Genomic DNA, 25929 nt, shown 5'->3' on the forward strand with positions numbered 1-25929 from the left:
TATGCCAAATACATTACTAATATTTTGGAATGCGCCGATGATTTGACTCTGCAGTATTTTAAAAGAATATGTATACCCTGTTGATCTGTTGAGAGTTTTAAAACTTTGAAATCAACGCCGTACATTTTCATTGACACATTTTTACCCAACCAGAGACTGCGTAGGCCTACCGCTCCGGATATAACGAGAAACAGATGAAGAATGAATGTGACTGACTGCGAGGGAACGCCGCCCCGGCCTCCTCCCACCTCGAGCTGTCAGTCAGCGCAATGAGCCCAGCCGGAAATGCTGGAGCTGAGCTAACACCAGCGCACAGCTATTCTGCACGACTGGTCTCTTTTTGTCTCTTGGTGTATTGACTAAGACGCAATATCTCGCCGTCCTTAGAAGATTCTGGAGGCTTGGGTTGAAAGAGAAGCACTATTCCTCGCATAACCCCAGGGTAGTTATTTCTTGGCTGTCTGGCTTGGCAACTGGGCTCGATGGCTAGCATGCCACTAGGGGAGCGCCGCAGTGACTGAGTTCAGCCGGGCTGGACCATCTGTAGTCTGGGAGTTGGATTGCTAGAATTGTAGGCTCTGAAATTGGACGTATTTGTCGGGACACTGAATCGAATCTAATGTTAAGGCTTCTTGACATTGTCATCATTGTGGTGAGACAGGTAGGAAGAGCATAGTATTTTTGGGATGTTGCTAGTCTTGTGGTAACTGATATATCCTAGCTAAGTTACTGAAGGGGTTGGTCTGGCCACAGCTGGGGAATCGAGGGGAAGGAAGGGGAGGCTGATGATGAGGGAAGTGTTGCACTAGCGAGATAGCGATTAACACATCAAGTTGGTCAGTGAATTCTATTAATATTACATAATTGGATAGCTTTTCCCCCGTCTGTTTGCTCCTCCTAAGGTTGGTTGATAGTTACCGTTTCAGGCTTAGAGTGGACATTGCTAGCTGGGGGTTACTGGTGGCTAGTGTGTACTAGTGTGTACTTACGTTAGCTAGATAGCATAAGTTTGCAAGCTATGTTAGCCAGCTAGCCAGACGTAAATGTCACTGAACTGAGAGGCAGTCAGGACTCCGACAGCCTGCTTTGTAACGAGTTTTCACTGTTATAGTGAGTCAGTTATTATAGCAAACATGTCGATGGCCACGGCTGGCAGCATTGCTGCATCTTTCGCGAGCAAAACTAAAACTAAAAAGAAACATTTCGTGGCCCAGAAAGTGAAGCTGTTCCGTGCCAGCGACCCTTTGCTGAGCGTTCTTATGTGGGGTGTCAACCATTCGGTGAGTAGCCTTCAATCAGTCTCTTCTTTTTAAAGTATCGTTCTTGCTTTCATAAAAGGATGAAATTATCTTTCAAGTTGCAGTATCACGAATTTGATGGCAGATTTATATATGGAAAGCTATAGATGCGAACTTTCTCAGGTTTTGATCAGTAGATGTCCACAGCAAGCTCTGTAAATGGTCTGTTCACAATGAATGTTTTCCTGCATAGTGTGGAAAAAGCCAGTTTGAGGCATTCTTGATTAGCCAGAAATATTGTTGCATCTGAAATAAATTAGAAAAGCCTTTCATGTTGATGTGTCCGAAGTGTCACGAATTAGAGATCTAACACCAGCTTCATGCAGGTAAATATTTTTAAATGGTTGTGGCCCTTGAACTTCCTGTTTTGTGCAAGAGGAGTAAAGTCGTGTCTTGTGGTATGCAAGTGTCTCTGTTCAGGTTAACTCCCCTTGTGTGCCATCACTGCTGTTCTCCATTATCTCTTGGCAAGGACCTTGTTTATAATTACTGTCATCAGAAAACTGCTCTCATCCATTATGCATGTTGAATGATAAACATACATAATGGTTAGTTTCTGAGCTTATTGGTGAGCCTGCAGCTTTTTTTTGCACAGCAGCTCTCTGTGTCAAGGCTGCTGGACCACCTGCAGAACATAAGTCACTACTGTGCTTGGCCTGTGGGTGGACTGCAGCAGCAGAGGAGTTGCTCAACATTCTTTGTCTTTCCTTGAAGCAAAGGCTTCCCCAAGATGGACCCTGTGCATGCCATCTTCTCATCACCTATTGCAGCATCTTTTACAATTCCAACTAACAATAGTGGTGTCATACCTGTTTATTTGGTCCTGTCATCGTTGTTAAGGCTGCCCCAAATGAGCAAATTGATTTGTCTGCCATTGTTTGACGCCTGTTTCTCGACACTGTTTTAGCAAACCCTTTGTGCATTGGTGAAGTCCAGTGACCTAAGTTAGCTGTTTGTCTTGGCCGTGCTCTTGAGTTGCGCTTAAGATCTGTCTGTTGGAAAATGTAGGAGGTGGCCTTGGCTGAAACTTCACAGTCTATGACTAGCTCTTTAGGACTTGCAGAAAACTGTTCTCCACAACATGGCAGCCAAACACTCTGTGTCCCAGGTTACAGTGGCTGTCAGAGGACTATCCGGCCTGGGTGTCCCACACTGAAGGAATGGACCGAGGGGGAGGCAAAGAATGCGCTGCCTCGAATGCCTTAGAGGCCTGAGAACAAACCCTTCCTTATCTTTTGAAGGGTCCCCATCAATTAAACTCATTGACTGCCACTTTCTGGAGCCTTGCCACGCTGCCGCATTCTTCCAGCCGAGCCCTAACAGTAGGGACCCATTAATGCCATTGGTTGAAATCTTTGTTTTTTCTTCAAGCGGTCAGTGAAATGTGGCTCTGGTCAAACAGTAGAGATTTATTGCACCTTCCAGCATCCCTCCTGTAGGGAACAAAGCCTCGGGTGACTGGGGTTTGTGGCGCACCACTTGGTGCATGCAGCACTGGTGCTTATGAATCATGCACGCAGCTGTTGGCTCTCAGTGAACTCACGCTGTTAGATTGAGTGTGCCAACGCTTGACCACTCAAGGCGAGGTCCCTGGATGAATTTCATGAGTGTGAAAGCAGAATGATGATTGCTGTGTGCTTTTGGCGCATAGTGGTTTAATATTCGGTGGCCGTCAGTTGTTTTTGTCAAGCATCAGTCAATCTGACAGAGATGTTATTTCATGGTTTATTTCGAAGCTTAATGAAATTAACTGGTCATTATCAGGAAGAGGCTAATGTTACTTTGTCTGTGCAGTTTCCTAACTCGCAAGAATTGGTACTGATTGTGTTAGCTTTTAACTGTGTTTTCCTTCTATCTTTTTCCTTTCCTGTTCCTTCCTTCCTTTCTTTCTTTCTTTCTTTCTTTTTTTCTTCATTACATCTTTGCCTCATCCTTTGAAATTCCTACAATCTCCCTCTGATTCAAAATAGCTCTGTCTGTTTCTGTTTCTGTTTCTGTGTTGCATAAGAAGTCTCTATAAATAGCAAAGAACTAAAAGCTAATATATGGCAATAGGTGAATGCACACAAAATAACAGAATGGCGAGATATCCTGGCAATGATCAGAAGTTGGCTATTCTTATAAATAATTAAAAACTAACTGAAAGTAGCCTAATGAAACCATTGAACTATCACTGAAATACATTTTGACACATAACATGATGTGAGTTTAACAGGTGAGATTTGCATCGCTTGACACTGCAACGTTCTCAAGTTTGGTTTTGAATCCCTTATTTATCTGAGATCTGGAGGACTGATAAGCACACAGTCACTTCCCTTCTGTTGAGCTTATTGGGCCACCGCTGAGCTGCACATGTTCAATAGAGTTATCGCTGAACTAACTTGCGCTAAGCTTCTTTGGTTCAGCTCCTCTCATACATGTAGAAAAACAGATGCTCCCAGGTGCTCTTGAGATTTCTTTGGCTGCTAAAAGATCTGCAGAAGGCTTTCGGATGAAAGGTTGGTCATAGGACCATCTTCAGAGGTCACTGACCAAACAACCTTACGATATTTTTTTGCTGTCTAGTACTGAGAGATGTGGCTTTTTGGATGTAATGTTTGGTTGTAGTGACCCAAAAAAAGAATGGATGTGTATACTATAGCCTGTACGAGGTCATAGGTTTTGTATGAAAATGTCAGACATCTTTACACATGGTGTTGGAAGTAATCATGAGAGGAAACTAAAATGAGAAAGAGGTCACTTCTGTCTTTTCTGTGTGGCAGTGTTTGAGACTGCTTGTATGTGTCATCTGTTTTGATGATCTTGTACCGATCCTGTCAAGTTAGACAAAGTCATGGAAAGGAAACTCATAGTTAGACGGTGATGTTATGCTTTTGACACAGGGTATACCTAAAGTAGCCTGCACTGTTTGTGCATATCAGATTACATTGTTTAAGAGATCCCCTTGAAGGTCACTCACTGTAAACATTGTGCAGCTTGCCTCAGCCGTAGGTCAAGGGCTATAGGTACCTCCCAACAATGGAATGGGTCTTTTAGCAACCGATTTCATCGCAGCTTCTTTCATTTCTATCTCTAAATAGCAATAGAAAGAATTGACATGGGCCTACTTCTTCAAATCGGTTTTAAACTTGATTAGTTATGTTTCAGTGACAGATGAGACTCGACAGCCCACTTTGCCTTGCGAATTTCCACTACGTTGAGTTAAATGATTGGTTGAGTTTAATGTAGTCAGATTAGAGATGATTTGCTGAAGGTGCTTGTGGGCAGGATGAGCACCTTCTTCTGCTGTGTCTTCCTGTCCTGGTGGAGGGCAAGCATGTTCGGTTTGAAGCGGAAAACCTTAGCCTGCTGCCATGGAGACAAACAGGAAGTGGTGATGTGAAACTTGGACTGAGAGGCAACTGAAGAGAGATAAGTGCTGAGTGTGCAACAGTTGCTGAAAATGTGCCAGAACGTTTGATTTATTTGATCCCCCAGCATACACACACATGCTACACACTGTCTCACTTACACACACGCGCATGCTACACACTCTCACTTACACACACGCATGCTACACACTCTCACTTACACACACGCATGCTACACACTCTCACTTACACACACGCATGCTACACACTCTCACTTACACACACGCATGCTACACACTCTCACCTACACACACGCATGCTACACACTCTCACGCTACACACTCTCACTTACACACACGCATGCTACACACTCTCACTTACACACACGCATGCTACACACTCTCACGCTACCCACTCTCACATACACACACGCATGCTACACACTCTCACGCTACCCACTCTCACACACACACACGCATGCTACACACTCTCACTTACACACACACGCATGCTACACACTCTCACTTACACACATGCATGCTACACACTCTCACTTACACACACGCATGCTACACACTCTCACTTACACACACGCATGCTACACACTCTCACTTACACACACGCATGCTACACACTCTCACGCTACACACTCTCACTTACACACACGCATGCTACACACTCTCACGCTACCCACTCTCACATACACGCACGCATGCTACACACTCTTACGCTACCCACTCTCACATACACACACGCATGCTACACACTCTCACTTACACACACACGCATGCTACACACTCTCACTTACACACACGCATGCTACACACTCTCACGCTACACACTCTCACTTACACACACGCATGCTACACACTCTCACGCTACCCACTCTCACATACACGCACGCATGCTACACACTCTTACGCTACCCACTCTCACATACACACACGCATGCTACACACTCTCACTTACACACACGCATGCTACACACTCTCACGCTACACACTCTCACATACACACACGCATGCTACACACTCTCACATACACACACGCATGCTACACACTCTCACACTCACTAAGTGTAGCAGGGCAACCTCTTTAAAAAAATCGGGATCATCATTATTTAGGTCGCGCATAGTCTATTTGGAAATATGATTTAATAACAAAGGATGCATAAATAGTCATTTGAAGAATGCAATTTGCCCATGAGAGCTTGTGGAATGTCATCAGTACTTGTATGGTGATCTAATATACTTCAGTGGTTTAATGTCTCAAGTGTTTTGCAAAGACTCACCTGCCCTGCTCTTGACCGCAATTTTGCTTGAAACGATGATTGTCATTGGAAATGCTGAATAAAACCTCTGGAAAAGTCTGGAAATGCAATATGCAGCATAGGCAACTGTCTCGATTGGTGTCATCTTCTGTGAAATCTTGAAAAACAATTAGTGTTTTTTGTCTTCTTCTTCTCTCCAGCCATTACACATATATGACATCAGTTAAAATGTTTCAAATTGACAGTCTAAGGTGGTCAAGTCATGGTGCTTGTGTCTTATCAAAAGTGGTGAAATGTATTTTTGGAGGTGGTGTGGTAACTTGATGTTTTTGTAATGGAAGATTAGGTGTATGCAAGCTTTTGCTGAGAAGTAGTTGAATGTAGAGACCAAGATAGAGATAGTGTTGTGGCTCATTCTACTGTGTATTTCCGACATGCATATTCATTTAGCTGGCCTTTTTATAAAGAAAAATGACAGCAACTGAGCAGCTGTCAAAAAACAGCTTAGCGCAAGAAATGTCAGACATGCACAACTGCGTGAAGATCAGTCAAGAGATAAGAATCAGAATTTCACATCATTATGTTGTCTAATTTCTGCTACAGTTGGTCATGATTGAGACGATCGTTCTCAGTCCTTAAGTGTGACTGAAAATGAGACAAATACATGTGGCCTAAATGCACGTCGAACAAGTTATTTCACATAAAAAGCCAAAGGATGGTTAAAGTGTCTCTGAGGTTGGAGAATACATTATGAATGTACACCCTGCCCATTTGTACATCTTGTCACTTGATACAAATGAATAAGGGGCAGCTAGCAGTAGGGCTGAACGATTTGGGAAAATAATCTAATTGCGATTTTTTACCAAAATATTGCGATTGCGATTTAATATGCGATTTTTTTTTATACTCTTTTTTTCCCCAACAAAACGTAATGAATGATTTAAATATGACCAACACAATATTAGATACATTTAGTGTAAAATATTCTTTCCCACATTTTACATTTTTATTTAACTGCTCATTACAGAAACAAGAACAACAAATCGGTGGCTTTGCCACTGTGCATTTAAGTAATTTAAACAAAGTCATTGTAAGTATAAACACTAGGCATGCACTTTTTAAACACTGTGTGCAAGATTTACCAGCTTAAAAAAAAAAAAAAAAATATGTATATATAAAATATATATATATATTTTTTTTTTTTTTTTTTTTTTTTTTAGACCACGTTGTAATCGCGGACGTTGCGGTTAGAAAATCACGTTTAACCATATCGCGATTTAATCGCAAATGCAATTAATCGTTCAGCCCTAGCTAGCAGTGTTTTTTGAAGTAAGGCTTTTCTTTGATGCATCACTAGTTTTATCGGAACACGAATATACCAATAGAACTGTGAGCATTGGAGCTTACTGTGTGTTGTACTCAGCTGCTGGATCCAATCTGTCTGAACCAAGACTCCTCTGATATCAGCCGACGGGCCCTCGACCTCCAGGAAACGCCGTTCCTCATTCTTCACCGAGCTCGCACATGTCGTAGCAGGCGGCTTCAAACATGCAGCCCCAGCACTGCTCAGCCGACTGTAGTCTCTACCTCACAGAGAGAGGAACCGAGTTCAGGTGGTTAGGTTCTCTTCTGAGCCTATGCATCGTATATGATCGTTGTACATTCAGTGCGTCAAGCATCGATGTTGATGAGAAGGTCAGAAGCAGTGTAGGCCAAGTATTAGTGCAGATTCAGCAGGAGTGCTTTGCTTCGTCACATTCGAGTAAACCCTTTTGTTTTTCTAGGTGAAGACTTCCTGCAAAAGTTTTTATTTTCCCTTTTCTCTCTTTTCTTTTGTAATGAAAACAGTGTGTGTGGCTGGTTGTAATTTCCATGGTCAGTGATTTACGACTGTTCCATGTAAGGTTGTCAGAGGCTTTAGGCTCCAGAACTATCACATCAATCATGTACCTATTCCCCCAGAACACACAATGTAACCTTCATCTTGGATGTCGTAGCGGGCTGAGACAGGGAGAAAAAAAGTCTCGTTAATAAATCCTAAGCTAATCGGTTTGGGGGGAAAGTTTGGATGACTTAAAAATAGAGTGGTTTATATTTTGTCTGCTGTGGAGGAACAGCCTTGCTGGGAGATATCTGTGTTAGTTGTTTCTTCCTCTCAGAAACCTGGCGTTTTCAAGGAGGTTTTGATGTTTCCCACTTCAGGTAAACATCAGACGGGATCTGGCCATATTCATGCATCAAGTGATGAGACTTAAAAGTGGCAGACCTGTTGGACTCAAATGTGATATCAGTGACCAGAGCAGACCTGCTCTCCCTGAGCCTGCATACATTTGTATTGCCCCTAACATAGGACTTGTTGAACTTCTCTAGACTTTGTTTGTTGATGAAATGGCCTGTTACCAATTTTTAACTGTGACATTGTGCACACTGATGATGCACCTACCAATCTTGAATGTATTGATCTTGGCTGTAGACTGTCAAACTTTAAAGATGAGACATTTTCAACGCTGAGATTTTATGATACAAGATAATCGGATGCTAATCCATAAATTATAGACCAAGGAAGTATTCTAGTTTTTTTTTTTAAAGCCAGAATTGAAATGTTGGCCTGAATGGACTTTGTGGTCACAAGAATGTAGAAAAGTTCTTGTTTCTTGCAAGTGAAATTGGCAATACATTGTTTTTCAAGTGTCAATCTGTTCAGGCGTCAAAGTGTTAATCAGTTTCGTAAATGCCTATCTAACCAGTTTCTAAATGTGAACTCTGGTCCAGGTAGCAGCCCAGGTAAAATGTAGGAATGAGCCATTTCATGCATATAATAGGCCAAGCCCCATTGTCATGGCAGTCTTGTAGACTGTGCGTCGAGTAACGTGATGAAGACCCCCAGTGCTGAAAGTCAGGGGTAGCGAGGAGAGAAAAATTAGGCGTTATTAGATTTCCCGTGACTGAGGAAATAAGAATTCTGTCTGCTGTTGAAACTCTACTTGCATTGGTTCTGAGGAGTTTTTTTTCCCCCTCAGATTCCTTCTGGTTGGGACTATGCCAGAATAAAACAAGGGCCCTAGCTCTCTACTCGCTCTAAGGTTGTGTCATGGTGGTTTGATGAGTAGTTACTTTACGCTCCCTGTTAAATGGCATGTTTTTTTTTTTTTCCACTTTTAAAAACTTATCTTGTGTCTTTACCACTGTCCAAAACTTCAAGCTGTGTGTAAAGGATTGCCTGGTAAGATAGTTTCCATTGTGTATAGCCTATAGGGTCATGGTCGCACCTTGAGATGTTGCCTCTCGCCGCACATGCGAAAAGAGCAAGAAAGAAGTTATTACATGTTTTAATTTTTATTGTAGCCTGATTTTGTAATGACAACAAGCACCAAATCACCAGTTTAACAGAGTATTTTTTTTGTTTCAGCTACATATTTGCTAAGATAACTCACCACAATTTAATGACATTACTGGTTCAAGAAACCCTTTATCCCTGAAGTCATATGAATGGTGTTACAGTGAACCTAAAAACTAATAACACTGAATAATCACATTTATTTATGAGCTTGACGACCTTTTCTTGCTGTTTATGTCAGACTGTTTCAGGCTTTTAAACGAGCACAGGCATCTGAATGGGGCGTTTTTGGACCTGAGAGCGGTAGTTGTGTGCGATGCGTCAAGGCATTGTCTCGGCTCCAAGTCCTTGACTCCCTGTCGCTCGTCCTTGTCTCTCGCCCGATCAAGCAGTGCTTTGTGTTCCGAGGCGTCGCTCCGAGACTGACACACCAGGGCACCAAGAGCACCGGAGCTCTCGCCAGTCTGGACCCCGCATGGCGCAGGGCAACAGTGTGTGTGTGTGTGTGTGTGTGTGTGTGTGTGTGTGTGTGTGTGTGTGTGTGTGTGTGTGTGTGTGTGTGTGTATGTGTGTATAAAACACTCCGAAAGGACAAGAAGATCTGCCAGTTCTGAATAGTAACAATAACCAGACGGGTTAATGGTATAAATAAACAGTGAATCGTACCCAAGTCGATTGTTAAGGTCGCCCTCGCGGTCGTTTGAGGTGATGCCTCCACTTTTGTTTGTGTTCACAGATCCCACAGTGTCACATCCCAAAGCGTTGCATTTAATTTAGTGACGTCTTATGACTTAGGGAATTCCTTGTGACGGATTGTTTCTGTTCTGTTGTGTCCCTCACAGATCAATGAGTTGAGCCACATCCAGATCCCCATCATGCTCATGCCTGATGACTTCAAGGCCTACTCCAAGATTAAAGTGGACAACCACCTATTCAACAAGTAAGAGCTTGTATATGTATGGCAAAGCACAAGGCTAATGCTGAATGGGTAGACTGCAGGTCATGGACTGTACAGGTCATATTTGAGACCAATAGGACTCCTGACCCGCAGTCACTTAAAATATACATCACTATGTGGAAACTAAACCCTTTTAATTGTGCCATTGAATAGATATTACAGAACAATATATATTTACAGTATTTCAGTAATGTTTTTTATTTATTTTCTGCTTTTGGAAGAGGGTGATGTGTGTGTTCTTTCTTTGCAGAGAGAACATGCCAAGCCATTTTAAATTTAAGGAGTATTGTCCGCTGGTGTTTCGTAACCTGAGAGAGCGGTTTGGCATCGATGACCAAGATTTCCAGGTAAACACAAACACAAGCACACCATGAAAAGGGAGACGGTAGCTAGGGTCAAGAGGTCATTGGGGCAATATTTGGTCTATGCCAAGGATAGAGTGACGGTAGTATGTTTTTTGCATGAATGTTTTACACAGAAAACCAGAAACCCTGGCTCATTTGTGTGAGTGTAGACCATGATTAACGAGTGGCAATTTAATCATTAAATACTTGGTGTGTTGTGGTAATATGCCCCATTATCTTACATAATGATGCCATAAGTCCACATCAGTCCTCTGACAACCTCTCCACCTACATAGGTAGCATAGGTAGCATAGGCAGCCTTAACAGCAACTGCAACTCTTAATTTCCCCCCGTGTTTCTCACATTCATTGATCCTGTGGGGCCTGGACCAAGACACAGTGGGACTGGGTAAAAAAAAAAAAAAAAGAAGAAGAAGCAAAAAACGCCTCCTCAAGGAAAAAATAATGGCAGTCAATGGCAATATGCTTTAGGCAGGGCTTTTTTTTAACACCTCCAATAAAAGCTTATGAGAAAAGATTGCCCCTCGCAAGAACTAATAAACCAAGAGCGTGGGTGCCCGCTTCGCTCGCAGCTCGTCTCCTTTCCTTGCTACGGTGGTGGGCATCGTGCCATTATCCCAAGCTATGTCTGCAATTATCCGCTCAGAGAGGCTGACGTCCCGGACACAACCCCTGTTGCTCTCTCTCTCTCTCTCTCTCTTTCTCTCTCTCTCTTTCTCTCTCTCTCTTTCTCTCACTCACTCACTCACTCACTCACTCTCTTTCTTTCTTTCTTTCTTTCTTTCTTTCTTTCTTTCTTTCTCTCTGCCCCTCTTGCTCTTTCTTTATTTCTCTCTCTCTCTCTCTCTCTCTCTCTTTCATTTTGGAGCTCAGTTGCTTGTGTGACCCGGCGCAGAGCTCCTGGGATTCCGTCAACTGTTGGCCAGAGGATTAGCTGGTGGCCTGACCTCATTTGAAGTCAAACGGCTGTCTCTCTCTCTCTCTCTGGCTGGGGACCCGGCTTCAGCTGGGTGGGAAGATGCAGTGGCATTGTGAACCCCACTGTCAGAATGGGAATGCAGGAGACAGCAAAAACAGACACCTTATTATTGTCTTAAATTATGTGTGCACTGTTGGTTTATGTATTAAACTGAAATAGATCAAACATTTTAAACTTTATTCTAAACTATTTGGCAATTCACAAAACCAAGTAAACTATGTGGAATTCTGTAAAAAGAAATTGCAACTTCTCTTTAGAACAGTGCTGTATGGTAGTGTTTCTGTAAAAACGCACTGTGTTGAATTTTCAGTGCGTTTTCTTAAATCCTGCACATGAGTTGTCAGATTGATGAAGATGCTTTCTTAATTTGCTTGTGTTTTGTCTATTTGCATTTGAGCTCTCAGGGCCACCGTAGTGCTTGTTGCTTGCATACCGTAGGTTCATCCCAGGCACGTTGAGGTACTTTGCTTTTGGTGAACCCCGCTCAGCCCGAGAGCTTTGCCAAAGTCCTGTCTCATAACTCTCCAGAGCTCATCTGTATTCACACTTCCTGCTGGGGAGGAAAGACACCATGCTGCTGCCGCTGGTGACCAGCCCTGGGCCAGGCCTCATCTCTTTAGCCCTCTGCCTCAGCTTCTGCTCAGGACACATGCAATACCAGCGACGGAAAACAGGCATGCCTTTGGCTCCAGTCAGTGCCAGCTGCCTTTTGTTAAAATGGAAAACCAGCGAGAGAGGGAGAGTTTGAGGTGTGTGTGTGTGTGTGTGTGTGTGTGTGTGTGTGTGTGTGTGTGTGTGTGTGTGTGTGTGTGTGTGTGTGTGTGTGTGTGTGTGTGTGTGTGTGTGTGTGTGTGTGTGTGTGTGTGTGTGTGTGTGTGTGTGTGTGTGGTGTGTGTGTGTGTGGACCTCGGCAGCTGTGTCTGCCACTCACCCTCTCCAGCAGAGCAGACCAGGCCTGCGGTCTTCTCAACTTTGTCATGTCTGCTTCTCCGCGCTCAGGCTGCTCAAAAACTGGGACACACACTAACAATATCCCTCAGAGACATCAGACCAGTCTGTTTCAGTATTTGACACATGGTGGTAATTAAAATGAGCTGTCATTTCGAGCGGTCTGAGAATTGTTGCGTGTATTTTTCTGAAATGAAGTCACAGACTTTTGACCTAAAGAACTGTCCCAAGCAACTGGTGAGAGAATGTGCAGACATTTCAAGTCACTAGTTTACAAGTAAAAGTTCACAAAATGGTTTGGTACATTTTTGCTCTAAACCCACGAAATACCTCCCACTGTATACCTGTCTAGCATTGTGCCATCTAAGAAAACCATATGCTTTACACCAAATTCAACCGCTGAACTGAATGTGGATCCACCCACCTCTGCTGACTCAGATTGCGAGATGTTAATGTTCTCACCGGTGTTTCCTCAGAACTCTCTGACGCGCAGCGCACCCCTGACGAGCGATGCTCAGGGCCGCAGCGGCGCCCGCTTCCATACCTCTTACGACAAGAGGTACGTCGTCAAGACCATCACCAGCGAGGACGTGGCCGAGATGCACAACATCCTAAAGAAGTACCACCAGGTACAGGCTGCCATCCCCAGGTGCAGACTACAGGGTTTAGAAAGCCAGAAAGTGTAGCCTGTATGGATTAGCGAGGCGTGGTTAAATTGAGGAGACATTTACTTTAAATGGGTCACTGTATTTTAAAATGAGGATGTCGTTTATTATGAGAGTGCAGTTAACTTGCAATATAAAAAAAATTAGAGGATATAGTATATATATACTTCTTTTTTTTTTCTTGAGCATACATAATTGTAGAAGTAAACCATTTCGAATCAACAAGTTTTGTGATTATCGCTCATAAATTCAAATGATAAGATCTCTGTGTTTATCTGTTCACTGTTATCCATATGCTACAGTTTTGACGGGTGAGGTTGAAAATGTGGAAAATTCCTTGACCACCTTAATCTCGCCCACCGCTGAGAGAACCCGCATCTGTTTACACGATGGTCAAGTAACTCGACAAGTAGAGTAGAATGCTGGCAGCACTGAGCCCGTGCCTTTAAATCCCAGGGGGAGCGAGAGCTGATTTATTGTGTGCTTACTCTGTGCTCCAAGCTGTTGCTGATTAAAACATCTGCAGAAATCCAAGAAGTAAACCCAACTGGCCCAAACACCCCTTCTCTCACCAGGAGGGTAGACTGGCATTGCCTGCACTGGATTGATGCCCACGTTGAAAAGCTTTTACCCCCTGGTCACCCCCTGTGGGTAGTTGCTGTTCCCGTCAGCCAGCAATAGCTATCTGATGGTCCATTAATGACTCCCGAGTCCATAAGACATTTCCATGAGTGGATGAGGTGTTTGGGTTTTTGGGGTGAGTGTGTGTTTTTATTCCCCTCTCTCTTCCACGCAGTTCATAGTGGAGTGTCACGGCAGCACACTTCTCCCCCAGTTCCTGGGAATGTACCGCCTTACGGTCGACGGGGACGAGACCTACATGATTGTCACTCGCAACGTCTTCAGCCACAGGCTGTCTGTGTATAAGAAGTACGACCTGAAGGTGAGCCTCGGAGTGACCCTGAGCCAGGCCCTGTTTCAATGTTAACTGCTGTGTGTCAACACCCGATAACTGATGAGCATGTAATGGAAGCCTCCATCACCTTTTTAAATGCTTTATTTTGTTTCACAGGGCTCCACTGTTGCCAGGGAGGCAAGTGACAAGGAGAAGGTAACTGTAATTCTAACCCACCGCCTAACACTAATCACACTGCGAAAATGCTTTTAGTGCACTGATGTCGTTTGTGGTCGAACCAGTCAGTACTGGTCTAAGAATGCCTTTGTAAATGTATGTGTGGGAAATCCGGTGAGGCCAAGACCAACGTCATAGTGCTAGACAGATCTCTGCCTTGAAGGTGTGCCACAAGATTTTCTTTATCTCCTCACGTGTATCCCTGGGGAAAATAGTTTCCAGATTTTTTTTTTTTTTTCATGTCAGCACAATGTATTTAGTTGATTTAATTATTCAACACTTTTCTGCCTTCAGGTTTTTTTTTTTTTTTTTAATTGCAGAATCATTTTAGTCTTGGTTGTCATTTCTAAAGCACAACACCATCAATCCTTATATGTCTAGTCCTTAAGTATGCTAGCTAGCATAAATCTAGACTCGCCGGGGCATATAATGTATTTTCATGGTGTTGATGGCTTCCTGGCTGCATTTGTGAGTATGATGGGGGCTGGGAATTCATCTGTTCAGGATATTTTTTTTTTGTGCCAGGCAATGTAGCATTATGCACATTTCATGGTGCACGCACACTTTACATTCTTCGCATGAACAGTCTTTCTCTGGCTGATGTCTCTATTACCCATCTTTAATAGAGTCATTTGTGGTGGGAGTGTTCCTGTAGCAAGGACGTGTCTGTTGCCCTGGGGGGGCCTGAACTTTCCACGCTGGGACATGGGGGAGCTTAAGTGTGTGTGAAGTGAAAACAGTGGAATGTTGCACCGAAAGGCCCCAGCAGTCTGAATTTAGCTTTTCAGCAACTCACGCTAGCGTAGCTCAGTGACATAAATGGTAAACGTTCCAAAAGATTACACTGAAGGAACGATTCAAGGTCTTTTAGTATTCCTGTGGTGGTGGTGGTTTTGGGTGACTGAGTTTTTGTGTCTAGCCCCGTACGTGAAGCTCTAAAATAGGACCCAGCGCTTACATGGTAAGCTGGATATAATTCTACTTTTGTGTTATGAGCCATAAAATAGGAATAAAAACAGTGCTGTTAATGACTTGAATGGTACTTCCCTACCTTAGCTTTTCAGTTGTTACTGCTTGCACAGTAGCAGTCATAATACTTCATATTTGTATTTTTCACATATGCATATAAAGAGATTCATATTGGAAAGGCTCTGTTGAGAGGGAGCCTGAAATTCCCACTCGGCCTGTCCCGCCTGCCTAGCTACATTTCTCTGAAGCGGTTGAGCTCGGCCCTGCGGTCAGCCTGTGAGCGGTCAAAGGTTCCGCGAGGTGCACAGGCTCCTGTGTTTAATCCCCTTATTCCACCACACATGAGCGCTACCTAATCTCTGCCCTTCCCTGAGAGCAAGGGCACGGCCCACGGAAACTCCTTCCCCCCCCCCCCCCCCCCCCCAAAAGCACCGCTATAGCAGAGGAGATCAAAGCACGCAGCGCTTCAGTCCCTCCCTCGCTCACACTCACAGCCGCTCTCGAGCCTGTGTCCGTCCTCTCCACAACCTGATGCACATACAAAAAGGGGCGAGCCGCATTAATGTATAGAAACGTTTGATTGGCCACAGTCCCGCAGTAACACTTATTAAGTGCCTTCACGCAGTTCCTCTTTTTCAGTTTAAACAGAAACATAGTGTCCCCTGTGCTCTTCCATTTTGTAATTTTATGAAGCGTGCAGGTTCTGCATGCTTATTAGGGGCACATTCTCCCGTATGTGTGCTTTATGGTGATTATGCAAGCCCATTCATATCCACAATGTCATTAATCTTGTGTCCTGGAGTGTCAACAAAATGTTTTCGATTGTATTGTGATGTATTTGATGGTGAATAAGGTAAACAGTGATTTACATTGACTGCGTGCACGCGTAGAATCACCATCTCACTTCTGGTTCTTTCTCTCTGCCGGCTAGTGCATCTACTGGACACTCTTGCTTTGAAACCTAAATGCACGTACGTCTCAACAAACATGATGACAATCAAGTTTGCCTCACATTGTTTTTTTAGATGATCTATATTACATGTTTACGTTTTCCCCTCAGAGAGTCTGTTCCTCAGAGGCTCCTATTTGTTGACATTACTGTATCTATTTTTGTCTTCTATGGCTAGCCATGCTAGGCAGCACCAGCTGGCTGTCTTGTTCAGTGTCAAAGTCAGACAGACATTCGGCACTCCGTGGTGCTTAAATAGTACCTCTCCTCGCCTCAGACGCTGTGTTCTTCACACACATGCTGCGCCACTGTCAGACTACACATCACAGATTGCGGATTGGCCTTTGTTCTTAGGAAACGTGTCATGGCTTAAAATACTCCTTACTGGATGTTCTCATCTCGGGCACAAAGCTTAGGGATTGTTGAGAAAATGGCTTAAAGAACAGGAGTCCTAGAGCCGTTAGGTCCGTGATCTTGTTTTTTTTATCTGAGAGGTTGGATATATAATTTAAGCCAATGCTCTTAAGTAAAGGTCACAAGTTCTAAAACCAGGACTTGGAAGATGTGATATACCAGGTTGCACTATTAATAGCACTATTAATAGTGCCTGGAGGATTAGTTGGTCTGGTTGTAAATACCTACCTCGGATTTGCAGAAAACAAGTGTAAGAATATGGTGCAAACTAACTCCGGAGCTTATTTAACTTACCTCCCTGAACCATCTTGATCTCGTCTACTTCCTGATCTCCTTAGCCAGCATTCTTACCTGAAGATGCATTACAAATTGTTTCTGTCTCCGAGGTTAAAACTGTCAAGAATATGAAGTTCATGTCAGGAGTATGAATTGTATTGTATGTTTTAATATTGAAAAAAAAAAAAGCCCATTTGATTGGATGTGTCTTGGCAAATATGAAGGCTGCCACTTGTTGGTTCTATTGTAACATCTATCCAGACCTTGAGTGTGTGGACTTTGACTTCCTACCAGTAGGTTGATTGTAGAACCTCAATTTTAATAAAAGCGTGTGGTTTGGTATGGTTGTTTTCTTGCTGTGCTTTCAGAGACAAACTCACCTCTCCATCTGAATGGGAAGGAGATCAGCTGTGCAGGCTGTTGTCTGCTGTCAGGTGGGGGGTGGGGGATGGGGAATAGGAATTAGGCACTTTTGATGACCTACATCCAGCATTGATTTCTCACTTCCTCTGCTTTCAAAAGTGAAGAGGCCTTTGTGAATAGATCATAGGGGTTGCAGTTTAATTAGCCTTTCTTTTTTTCAGAAGTAGTTGCTACGGTTTGATGTCTCTCAAAAAATAAAATCCATGCTTTCTATTTATATACTGTCTCCAGGAACCAAAACAGATTAGGTTTTGATGAATAGCTGCAAAGAAAGGTAAAATATTCTCATACTGTCTCATAGATAAATGTTTCCTTTGCCCGTCATCATTCACTGTGTAGACTACCCTTCCCATGTTGGGATTAACTCTCTTGTCCAGCTCATCATAACATGCCTGATTGAACCAGTCACGCTATAGCACGTCAGTAGTCCAGCCTGCTGAGGTAGAGAAGTTTTGACCCTGAAACCTTGCATGTGGTTAGATCTTCAGGAAGTGAATTGGACAACCATATATGGTACTTTTTAAAGGCACAGTTGAAGGCATATCTGAATCACTTGGTTTGCTGTCCTATGACCAGACATATGATTGTGACATGGTGCAGGGGGCTGGGTTGCCGTCTGTGTGAGTCAGTTTGTCAGTCTGTGTGTGTGAGTATGTCTGTATGAGGTAGTTATGTCTGGTGACAACTGCAAATTTGCGTGTGTGTGTGTGTTTGTGCGTGTATATAGTGATTTGGTGTGTTAGATCACCCTAAATATAAAAGGTGTCATCTTCACTATCATTACGTTCTTAATTTATCCACCGCATTTAGTAGTTCCTTCCTCCTATCTTCCTGCATGGTAATGACCGCTCTAGGTGCAGGCCTCTCTCAGATGGTGCAGCAGCACTTTCTGTGGTGAACCAGAGGTACTGCATGCAGAGAGTACACTGACTGGCCAGTGGGGTCGCTGGCATTACAGGGTTACATGTGTCCATATCAGGGCATGAGGCCACAACAGGTCCTATCTTTGTCCTTACTTTTACTTTGTTCAGATTTATTGTCACGTCCTCAAGAGGATGCTTTGCTGTACAAGTGCAACATCTAACATCATCTCTTGTTTTTTTTCTCTTTTCTATTTCTATCTTTTCTATTCTGTTTATCATCAGGCCAAGGAGCTTCCCACTTACAAAGACAATGACTTCATTAACGATAGGCAAAAGATCTATGTTGATGAGGACAACAAGAAGCTCTTCCGAGAGAAGCTAAGGAAAGATGTTGAGGTGAATGGAAGGTTTTCCTATTGTTTTGTGTGTGTGTGTGTGTGTCTTTTTGTTTGTTTGTTTGTTTTTTGACACGGTGATCTGATAACCATTAGTGAAACTACACAAATACCCAAGTTGTTGTGGCTTGTGGTTTTGGCAAGTCATCCAGTCGGAGGGATTGCATAATTATTCTTTCAGACAGGCAGCTCGGAGTGGAACTGAAGTATACTATTACCCATTGGCGTGTGTTTTCCTTTGTTGAGACTTGCCTCAGGCGATAGATTAGTCAACAAGTCTATTTATATTGTTCCGCCAGAGCAAATTTGATTTCAGAAATAATCCAAAACAGTAGCAAGACATGTAAGAGGAAACACTAGTCAGCAACTAAATGAATACATGTATTGGAACGGAACAGATTTAGTAAATATTTGAATATTTAATGTGAACTTTAGATAAATGTGATTCAATTAACATGCTATGAAACCACAAACATGCAATGAAAACATAGACTCCACAGTAGACCCTTTTGAACTTGTATCTGCTCCTTTGTAAAGCACTTTGAATTTGGATTTGAATTACCAATGTGTGTGCCTGGCCTCCTCCGTCCTCTATAGTTCCTGGCCCAGCTGAAGCTGATGGACTACAGCCTGCTGGTGGGCATCCACGATGTGGAGCGGGCTGAGCTGGAGGACGTGGAGAGCGAGGACAACGAGGGCGACGACGAGGGCGAGAGTGACGGAGGAGGCGTGGGCACCCCCCCGGACAGCCCCAGCAACACGCTGGACAGCAACAAGCCCTTCTCACCTGGGGAGTTCGACCCCACCATCGACGTCTACGGCATCAAGAGTCTTGACGGTGAGTGGACAGACAGACACAGAGACGCACACACACACACACACACACACACACACACACACACACGCACATACACACCTTCATGTTTTTGTGTTCCTGTGTTCTCAAAGTAAAGCAAGAGTTTGGGATATCTCCCCCTGTAGTGACTTAAAGGCGTAAACTACAGTAATGTAAATGGAAGTATTTCTAAGATTCTGTATTTTTATAGTGATTTAGTGGTTCTATTTTAAACATATGTTGATTTCAGTCACATAATATGTGAGTGTGTGTGTGTGTATACTGTATACTATTATTATAGTGTATTAATGTTACGGAGTTCCATTTTCTTTTTTTAAATGCAATGGTCAAAACTATTCACTTCCCCTCACCCCTTGCAGAGAGATGCATTTCTCCATAGAAAATGTATTGAAAGCCCTTTTCCCCCTCCTAACAGCTGCCCCGAGGAAAGAGGTGTACTTCATGGCTGTGATTGACATTCTGACACATTACGACGCCAAGAAGAAAGCAGCCCATGCTGCCAAGACCGTTAAACATGGAGTGAGTATTTGCCTTAATTACAGACCGATTTGACCTCGTGTGGGTTATGCAAAAGAGGTATAACAGTGTACACCGTCCACGCTGGTAAGGTGCATATGATGGCTCCACTGCTGAAATGTCATTTTTCCCATGATAAATTGAACGATACATTGCCTTATGAAAATTATTATATTTATGGAAAGGTTTAAAGAATTCTATTAAAGAATAGGTAGGTTAGCGGTGTAATTGTTTCAGTGGTTTAAAGGACGTTAATACTCCACCACATGGCTTCGCCCAAACAGTATTTTCATGTTGGCTGAGACATTCTGTAATCACGTATGCATGCTTGCCTAAACGAAGTGCTAAGCTCTCATAGTTCAGAAGTTCCCGGGGAAAAGACACATGCTTATGAATTTTCAACTTTTACAGAATTATGGATTTTGACAATTTAAAGATGGCCTTTTTTGCATGTTTGAAACCATGCACCAGTTTTGACTGTATGTGCTTAAATGTGCGCGTGCGTGATGTATGCTTTGTCACGTAATGACAAAGCGAAATCAGGATTTTAGAACATTTTCAAATGTATTAAAAAGGAAAAAGTTGACATAATTATTCAGACCTTTTACTCAGTACTTAGTTGAAGCACCTTTGGCAGCGATTACAGCCTCAAGTCTCCTTAGGTATGATGTGACAAGCTCTGCACTCTCTGCAGATCCTCTCATGCTCTGTCAGGTTGGATGGGGTCCGTCAAGTAAGGGCTGTGGGTGGGCCACTCAAAGGCATTCACTGAGTTGTCTCTAAGCCACTCCTGTGTTGTCTTTGATGTGCTCTTAGAGTCATTGTCCTGTTGGATGGTGAACCTTCGGGTCAATCTGAGGTCCTGAGCACTCTGGACCAGGTTTCATTGAGGATATCTCTGTTCTTTGCGCCATTCAGCTTTCTCCTCAACCCTGACCAGTCGCCCAGTCCCTGCCCCTGAGAAACTTCCCCACAGCATGATGATACCACCTCCATGCTTCACTGTTGGGATGGTCTTGGGCAGGTGATGAGTGGTGCCTGGTTTCCTCCATTGGGCCTCCAATTGAGGGCCAAACAGTTCAATCTGGGTTTCATTAGACCAGATAATCTTGTTTCTGACAGTCCTTTAGGTTCTTAGGTGTTGCAGTGATGGTTGGCTTTCTGGAAGTTTCTCCCATCTCCATACAGAAGATCACCCGGCTCTTGGTCACCTCTCTTATTTATTGTCATCGCTCAGTTTGGCCAGGCGGCCAGCTCTAGGAAGAGTTCTGGGTTTTCCAAACTTTTTCCCTTTAAGAATTATGGAGGCCACTGTGCTCTTGGGAAGCTTCAATGTGGGAGAAAAAAAAATGTGTAGCCTTTCCCAGAGCTGTGCCTCGACACGATCCTGTCTCTGAACTCTGCAGGCAGGTCCTTCAACCTCGTGGCTTGGTTTTTGCTCTGATGTGCATTGTCACCTGTGAGACCGTATACAGACAGGTATGTCCCTGTACAAATCATGTCCTATCAATTGAATTTACTTCAAAGTGGACTCAAGGTGTAGAAGCATCTCAAAGATGATCAAGAGGCACCTGGGAGGCACCTGAGCTAAATGTTAAGTGTCATATCAAAAGGTCTGAATACTAATGTCAGTTAGTCAGATATTTCAGTTTTTCCTTTTTAATACATTTGCAAAAAATTCTATAATCCTGTTTTAGCTTTTTCATTATGGGGTAATTAGTGTAGACTGATGACTGATGATTATAGTGTAAACGCTACAACATAACAGAAGGTTGAAGGGGTCTGAATCTATATGTGTGACCAGCATTACTGTGTGCACATGAAAGGACAATGAAGCCCTTAAAGAACTGCATTGTGCCATTAGAACCTAGCCTAAAACACCCCTCCCATTTCTGCAGGCAGGGGCGGAGATTTCCACGGTGAACCCGGAACAGTACTCCAAAAGGTTGTATGACTTCATCACCACCATCCTGGCCTAGCTGGGCTGCTTGCCATGAAGCCTCCCTGGAGGGGTTGAGGGACACACCAGAAGCCTCCCGCCCCCCCCCTCACGCTCCACAGCTCGGCCACATGGAGCTCCATTCTGCAGCTACAAACCACCATTCGTTTACATTTTACTGTTTGTTTGTTTTTGTTTCTGTGTTTTGTTTAGTTTTTCTTCCGTTTGTTTTTGGTTTTAATGGGACCATGAGCGTGACAAAGGAGAACTTGTGTACAAGTTGAGACAGTTGGGGGTGGGAAATTATGGCTTTTTATGGCTTCGTAATGCATGTCTGTGACTGCGTTGTTCTAATGTGTCCTTTTTTGTTGTTGTTTTTGTTTTGCCTGCCTTGTTGGAGGTTCAGGGAAGGGAGAGGGGCAGTGTATTTAATACAAAATACAAAATATCGTACAAAAAAAAAAATATATATATATATATATATATATATAAAAAGAAAATAATAAAACCAACATCCACACAGGAGTGGACAAGAAGTGCACCCCGACCCCCAGCAGGAAGCAGCACATTCTGACTGGCTGCGTGTACCACGCTCCCCCACAGGATCCCCGCGACCTGGTCTTCCATTCAGAGCCAGCAGCTGGCCCTCTACAGCGCTCGCCTCTCCTACACAGGCTTGACTAGACAGTCATCTCTGCTCCTGTTGGCTTAAGACACCCGGCACCCAGTGAGACCCAGCACCCAAGATCTGGCCATGAGGCACCTCCTGCCCACTCGCCCTCTGCCCATCCCTGACCGGAGCCTCCCACCTCCCCACATCAGGGCTGTGATGACGTTCCTGGACGGAGAGAGAGAAAAAAAAGCCAAGAATGAGGCCTTCACTGGACAATGTCTTATTTTAATGCATGGCTTGCAGGAGCTCCTTGCGTTTATCTTACAGTGTTTCGAGGGGGGGGCAGGGGGGGGGGGGGGGGGGGGGGGGGGGGCGCTGTGGTGTGTTGAGGGGAACGGGATGAATGAGAAAGAAAGGTGGAGCAAGAGGCATCTAATCACTGCACAGTCTGCATCCTTGAGTCTGTTACATGAGAGATTGACCTATATTTGCCATCTGCACCTTAAACAAATTGTTGCACTTTTTCCTTTTTTTTTTTTTTAAGAAATGGCTGTTTATTCTGTTAATTGTTGCAACAATATTTCTATTGAATGCAGGCCACCATTAGTTGTTCTCGGGTGAGGAGTAAGCTCTGTGTAGATGAAAGGATAACCATACTTTACCTCTGTCATATTAACAGTACACACAACTTAGTGTGACATGTCAGTGTTTTAAGATGGGGAGGGGGGATTTGGAAAGAAGGGGCTCTTCAAATGGGGTGCTCTGTTGTGAATTTTCATTTGCCAATTGATGACCGTTTTTTTTTTTTTCTTCTTCTTCTGTGTGTGTTTGTGTGTTCTAGCCTTTTTTATATATTTTTTTTCCCCCATTGAATGTTTGTATGTGTGATTATATTGACGTTTTGTCCCTCAAATGTGTTGGATTGGCAGTTTTCAATTGACAAGAAATGGAATATTTTGTATATTTTGCACATTACGAAGAGAACCAAATGAAATGCATTTTATCCCACCAGTCGGCTTCATATACAAGGGAAATAAAAGGATGACGTATATGGCAGAGTGATAGAAGCAGGTAATGTGCATTCTAAAGTAACTCCTCACATCTTGTCTTTGTGGAAAGCCTCAAGCGTTAGATTAGGTTAGAGTTACAGATTATATGCACATATATTTTTTCATTGCTTTTTATTCAGAAACTGCTATTGTGACTATTTAAAAAGAAAATGCTGCAGTGCTGCGTTAAAGTGGTCTCATAAATGAAGATTGTCTCTGAAATTGTACAATGCTTACTGTACTGTAAGTACTGTAAAAGTGCATGTTGCATAAGGCTTTTATTTTCTGCATTATATGTGGTTGGGTCCTAAAATGTATTGTTTTACATTCTAATACTGTTTTCCTCCCCATAATATAATGTTTGAAAAAGTCCAAAACTGCTTTATACTGTTTTCAGTGTACACACTGTGCAAAAAGTGTGCCTTTTTACTCAAAATTATTTAATTTTGTATTTTGTAATATTTTTCTTTCTAAGGTCAAATATTATTTTCTAATATGAGGGTGGCATGGATATTATCCAGTTTTCTTTCATCCTTATTTGTGGATGTCTTCGATGTGTGAAATCGATTTTGGCAAATAACAGCATTATCCCTCCGGCTTTCAAAACCGTTGGTGGCCATCTCCTCGAAAGACATCAAGACATGTACACGCTGTTATGGACCGAAAATATGCCCATTTTGATTAAGTGTGTAACGTGCAGTACATACATTGTTTCCCGGTAATAGCCCACTTCATAAGCACATTTGTTCCTCTAAGTATTATACGTGCTACATCTTTTTAAACGGACTACTGGGATTTCATTGGATTTGGGATTATTTTCAAGCACTGGAAGGGAGATATCCTCATCAAATTTAACATTTAAAGTATGGTTCTCGAAAAATGAGAGCCTGGCCGCTTTGATTGGCAGTTTTTCATGAGGAGCAATTCCTGAAAAAGAGGAATGATTGAAAACTGTCCCTCTCGGTCTGTTTGCTGTTGATTCACTGTGGTAAACCAGGTATGATTTAATAGTAATGTCCAGATCATCTTTCTTGATAATCTTTCTCGTTGTTCAAAAACATCAGGCCTACTTCTCCCTTTTGCATCCATGTGGTTAAAACAGAGAAGCTTATAATTATACATTGTACTTTTATCATTTACGTTTTTTTGCATATGTATGAATGCCGCAGTTATATACGTTTTGTGTGACTTTGAAAAGTGTAAACATTGATGGAAAATAGCTTAATACCACCACTCTCTTTCTAGTTTGTTTCAATCTAAATACTGTTGGAAAGGGCAATTACGATGACCACGATGCCGATAACCTGCCTTTCCGATGCGCGTCACTGACTCAAGTTCCCAAGAGTCCTGCTGCCCTAAGCGGTAGCCAACATGTCAACCGAATTGATAGGCTCCATTCCATGTGCGTTGCTCAAAACAATAAAACACTTTGTCTGCAATATCTGCCCTCCCATGTTTATCGTCCCTTTTTGTCATTCATCATTGGATTGTGTTACATTTATTTTCTACACAGCATCAAGGAGCACGTTTTTACGATGGCTGATAAAGGTTTGAGAATGCCTTGGTGCACAGCGACCGCAAATGTTTAGTCTTCATTGTCAAAGGTCAGGAAGACTACTTCAAACCACCAAGTTGCGACTGCCAATCAGACAATAGCCTACATTTGGTAAGATTAACCTTCGTAGAGGAAGTAGAGGAGTTTTGTGCGGCACACCTGTCGTAATTAGTCATTGAACACCTCACGATACAGCGGATTGAAAGTCCTTACATTTTAAGTGACATTTGACTTAAAGGGGGGTAAGTTATTGACCAACAACTCGGCTTCAATTCTGTTGGTAAAACCCCACAACGCCAAATCGGGTTCAAGCGAAGTCGTATGGGCCTGAAATTCTTAATTTAATTAAATTCAATTTAATACACGTTTTTGTGAAGACTAATAGGCTATATTTCCACTTCGGATGTTGGTAATTGCCGTGGTGAGACTTATCACGACCCCATTCATAATTAAGAGAACCGTACACTTAAACTAAGCCATAAAGTAGCTTAAATTAGACTAGCCTACATCTTGGGTTTATCACAAATTCCAACAGGAGGCCTTGGCCTATCATTTTTGACCAACAACTATGATTCGTGCCAAAAATCTGTTTTGTCTCAAGTCATAAGAGATTGTCTGGTTATGTTAACAACAAACACATGCTTAGTGTGTGCGTGCGTGCGTGTGTGAAATCCACTTGCAAGTCTACTAATTTGCATAAATTAAAAATGTGACTGTACAGCCAAGTCAATTTAAGTAGCCTATTAAGTAAAAGTGCCCCAAATCAGTTCTTCATATCAGATAGGATAATGTAAGGAATAAATGGCCACCT

At 43.0% G+C, this 25929-nt stretch overlaps 1 protein-coding gene across 2 annotated transcripts; it reads left to right on the top strand.

Annotated features, from left to right (window-relative positions):
- Positions 1-225: 225 nt before the first annotated feature.
- pip4k2aa (phosphatidylinositol-5-phosphate 4-kinase, type II, alpha a) lies at positions 226-22873 on the top strand. 2 transcript variants are annotated; one of them, XM_031583586.2, is made up of 11 exons: positions 227-1280; positions 10098-10195; positions 10464-10560; positions 12981-13133; positions 13966-14112; positions 14242-14280; positions 18478-18591; positions 19188-19428; positions 19862-19965; positions 21861-21907; positions 22425-22873. In XM_031583586.2, the coding sequence occupies exons 1-11, from the start codon at positions 1134-1136 to the stop codon at positions 22579-22581; spliced, it is 1344 nt and encodes a 447-aa protein (XP_031439446.1). In that variant the 5' UTR covers positions 227-1133; the 3' UTR covers positions 22582-22873. The 2 variants fall into 2 exon arrangements, with proteins under 2 accessions (XP_012688716.1, XP_031439446.1); XM_012833262.3 differs by having other exon boundaries at positions 226-1280; positions 21861-22568.
- The last annotated feature ends 3056 nt before the right edge of the window (positions 22874-25929 follow it).

Source organism: Clupea harengus, chromosome 17, assembly GCF_900700415.2.
Source record: "Clupea harengus chromosome 17, Ch_v2.0.2, whole genome shotgun sequence".
NCBI classification, from domain to species: domain Eukaryota; kingdom Metazoa; phylum Chordata; class Actinopteri; order Clupeiformes; family Clupeidae; genus Clupea; species Clupea harengus.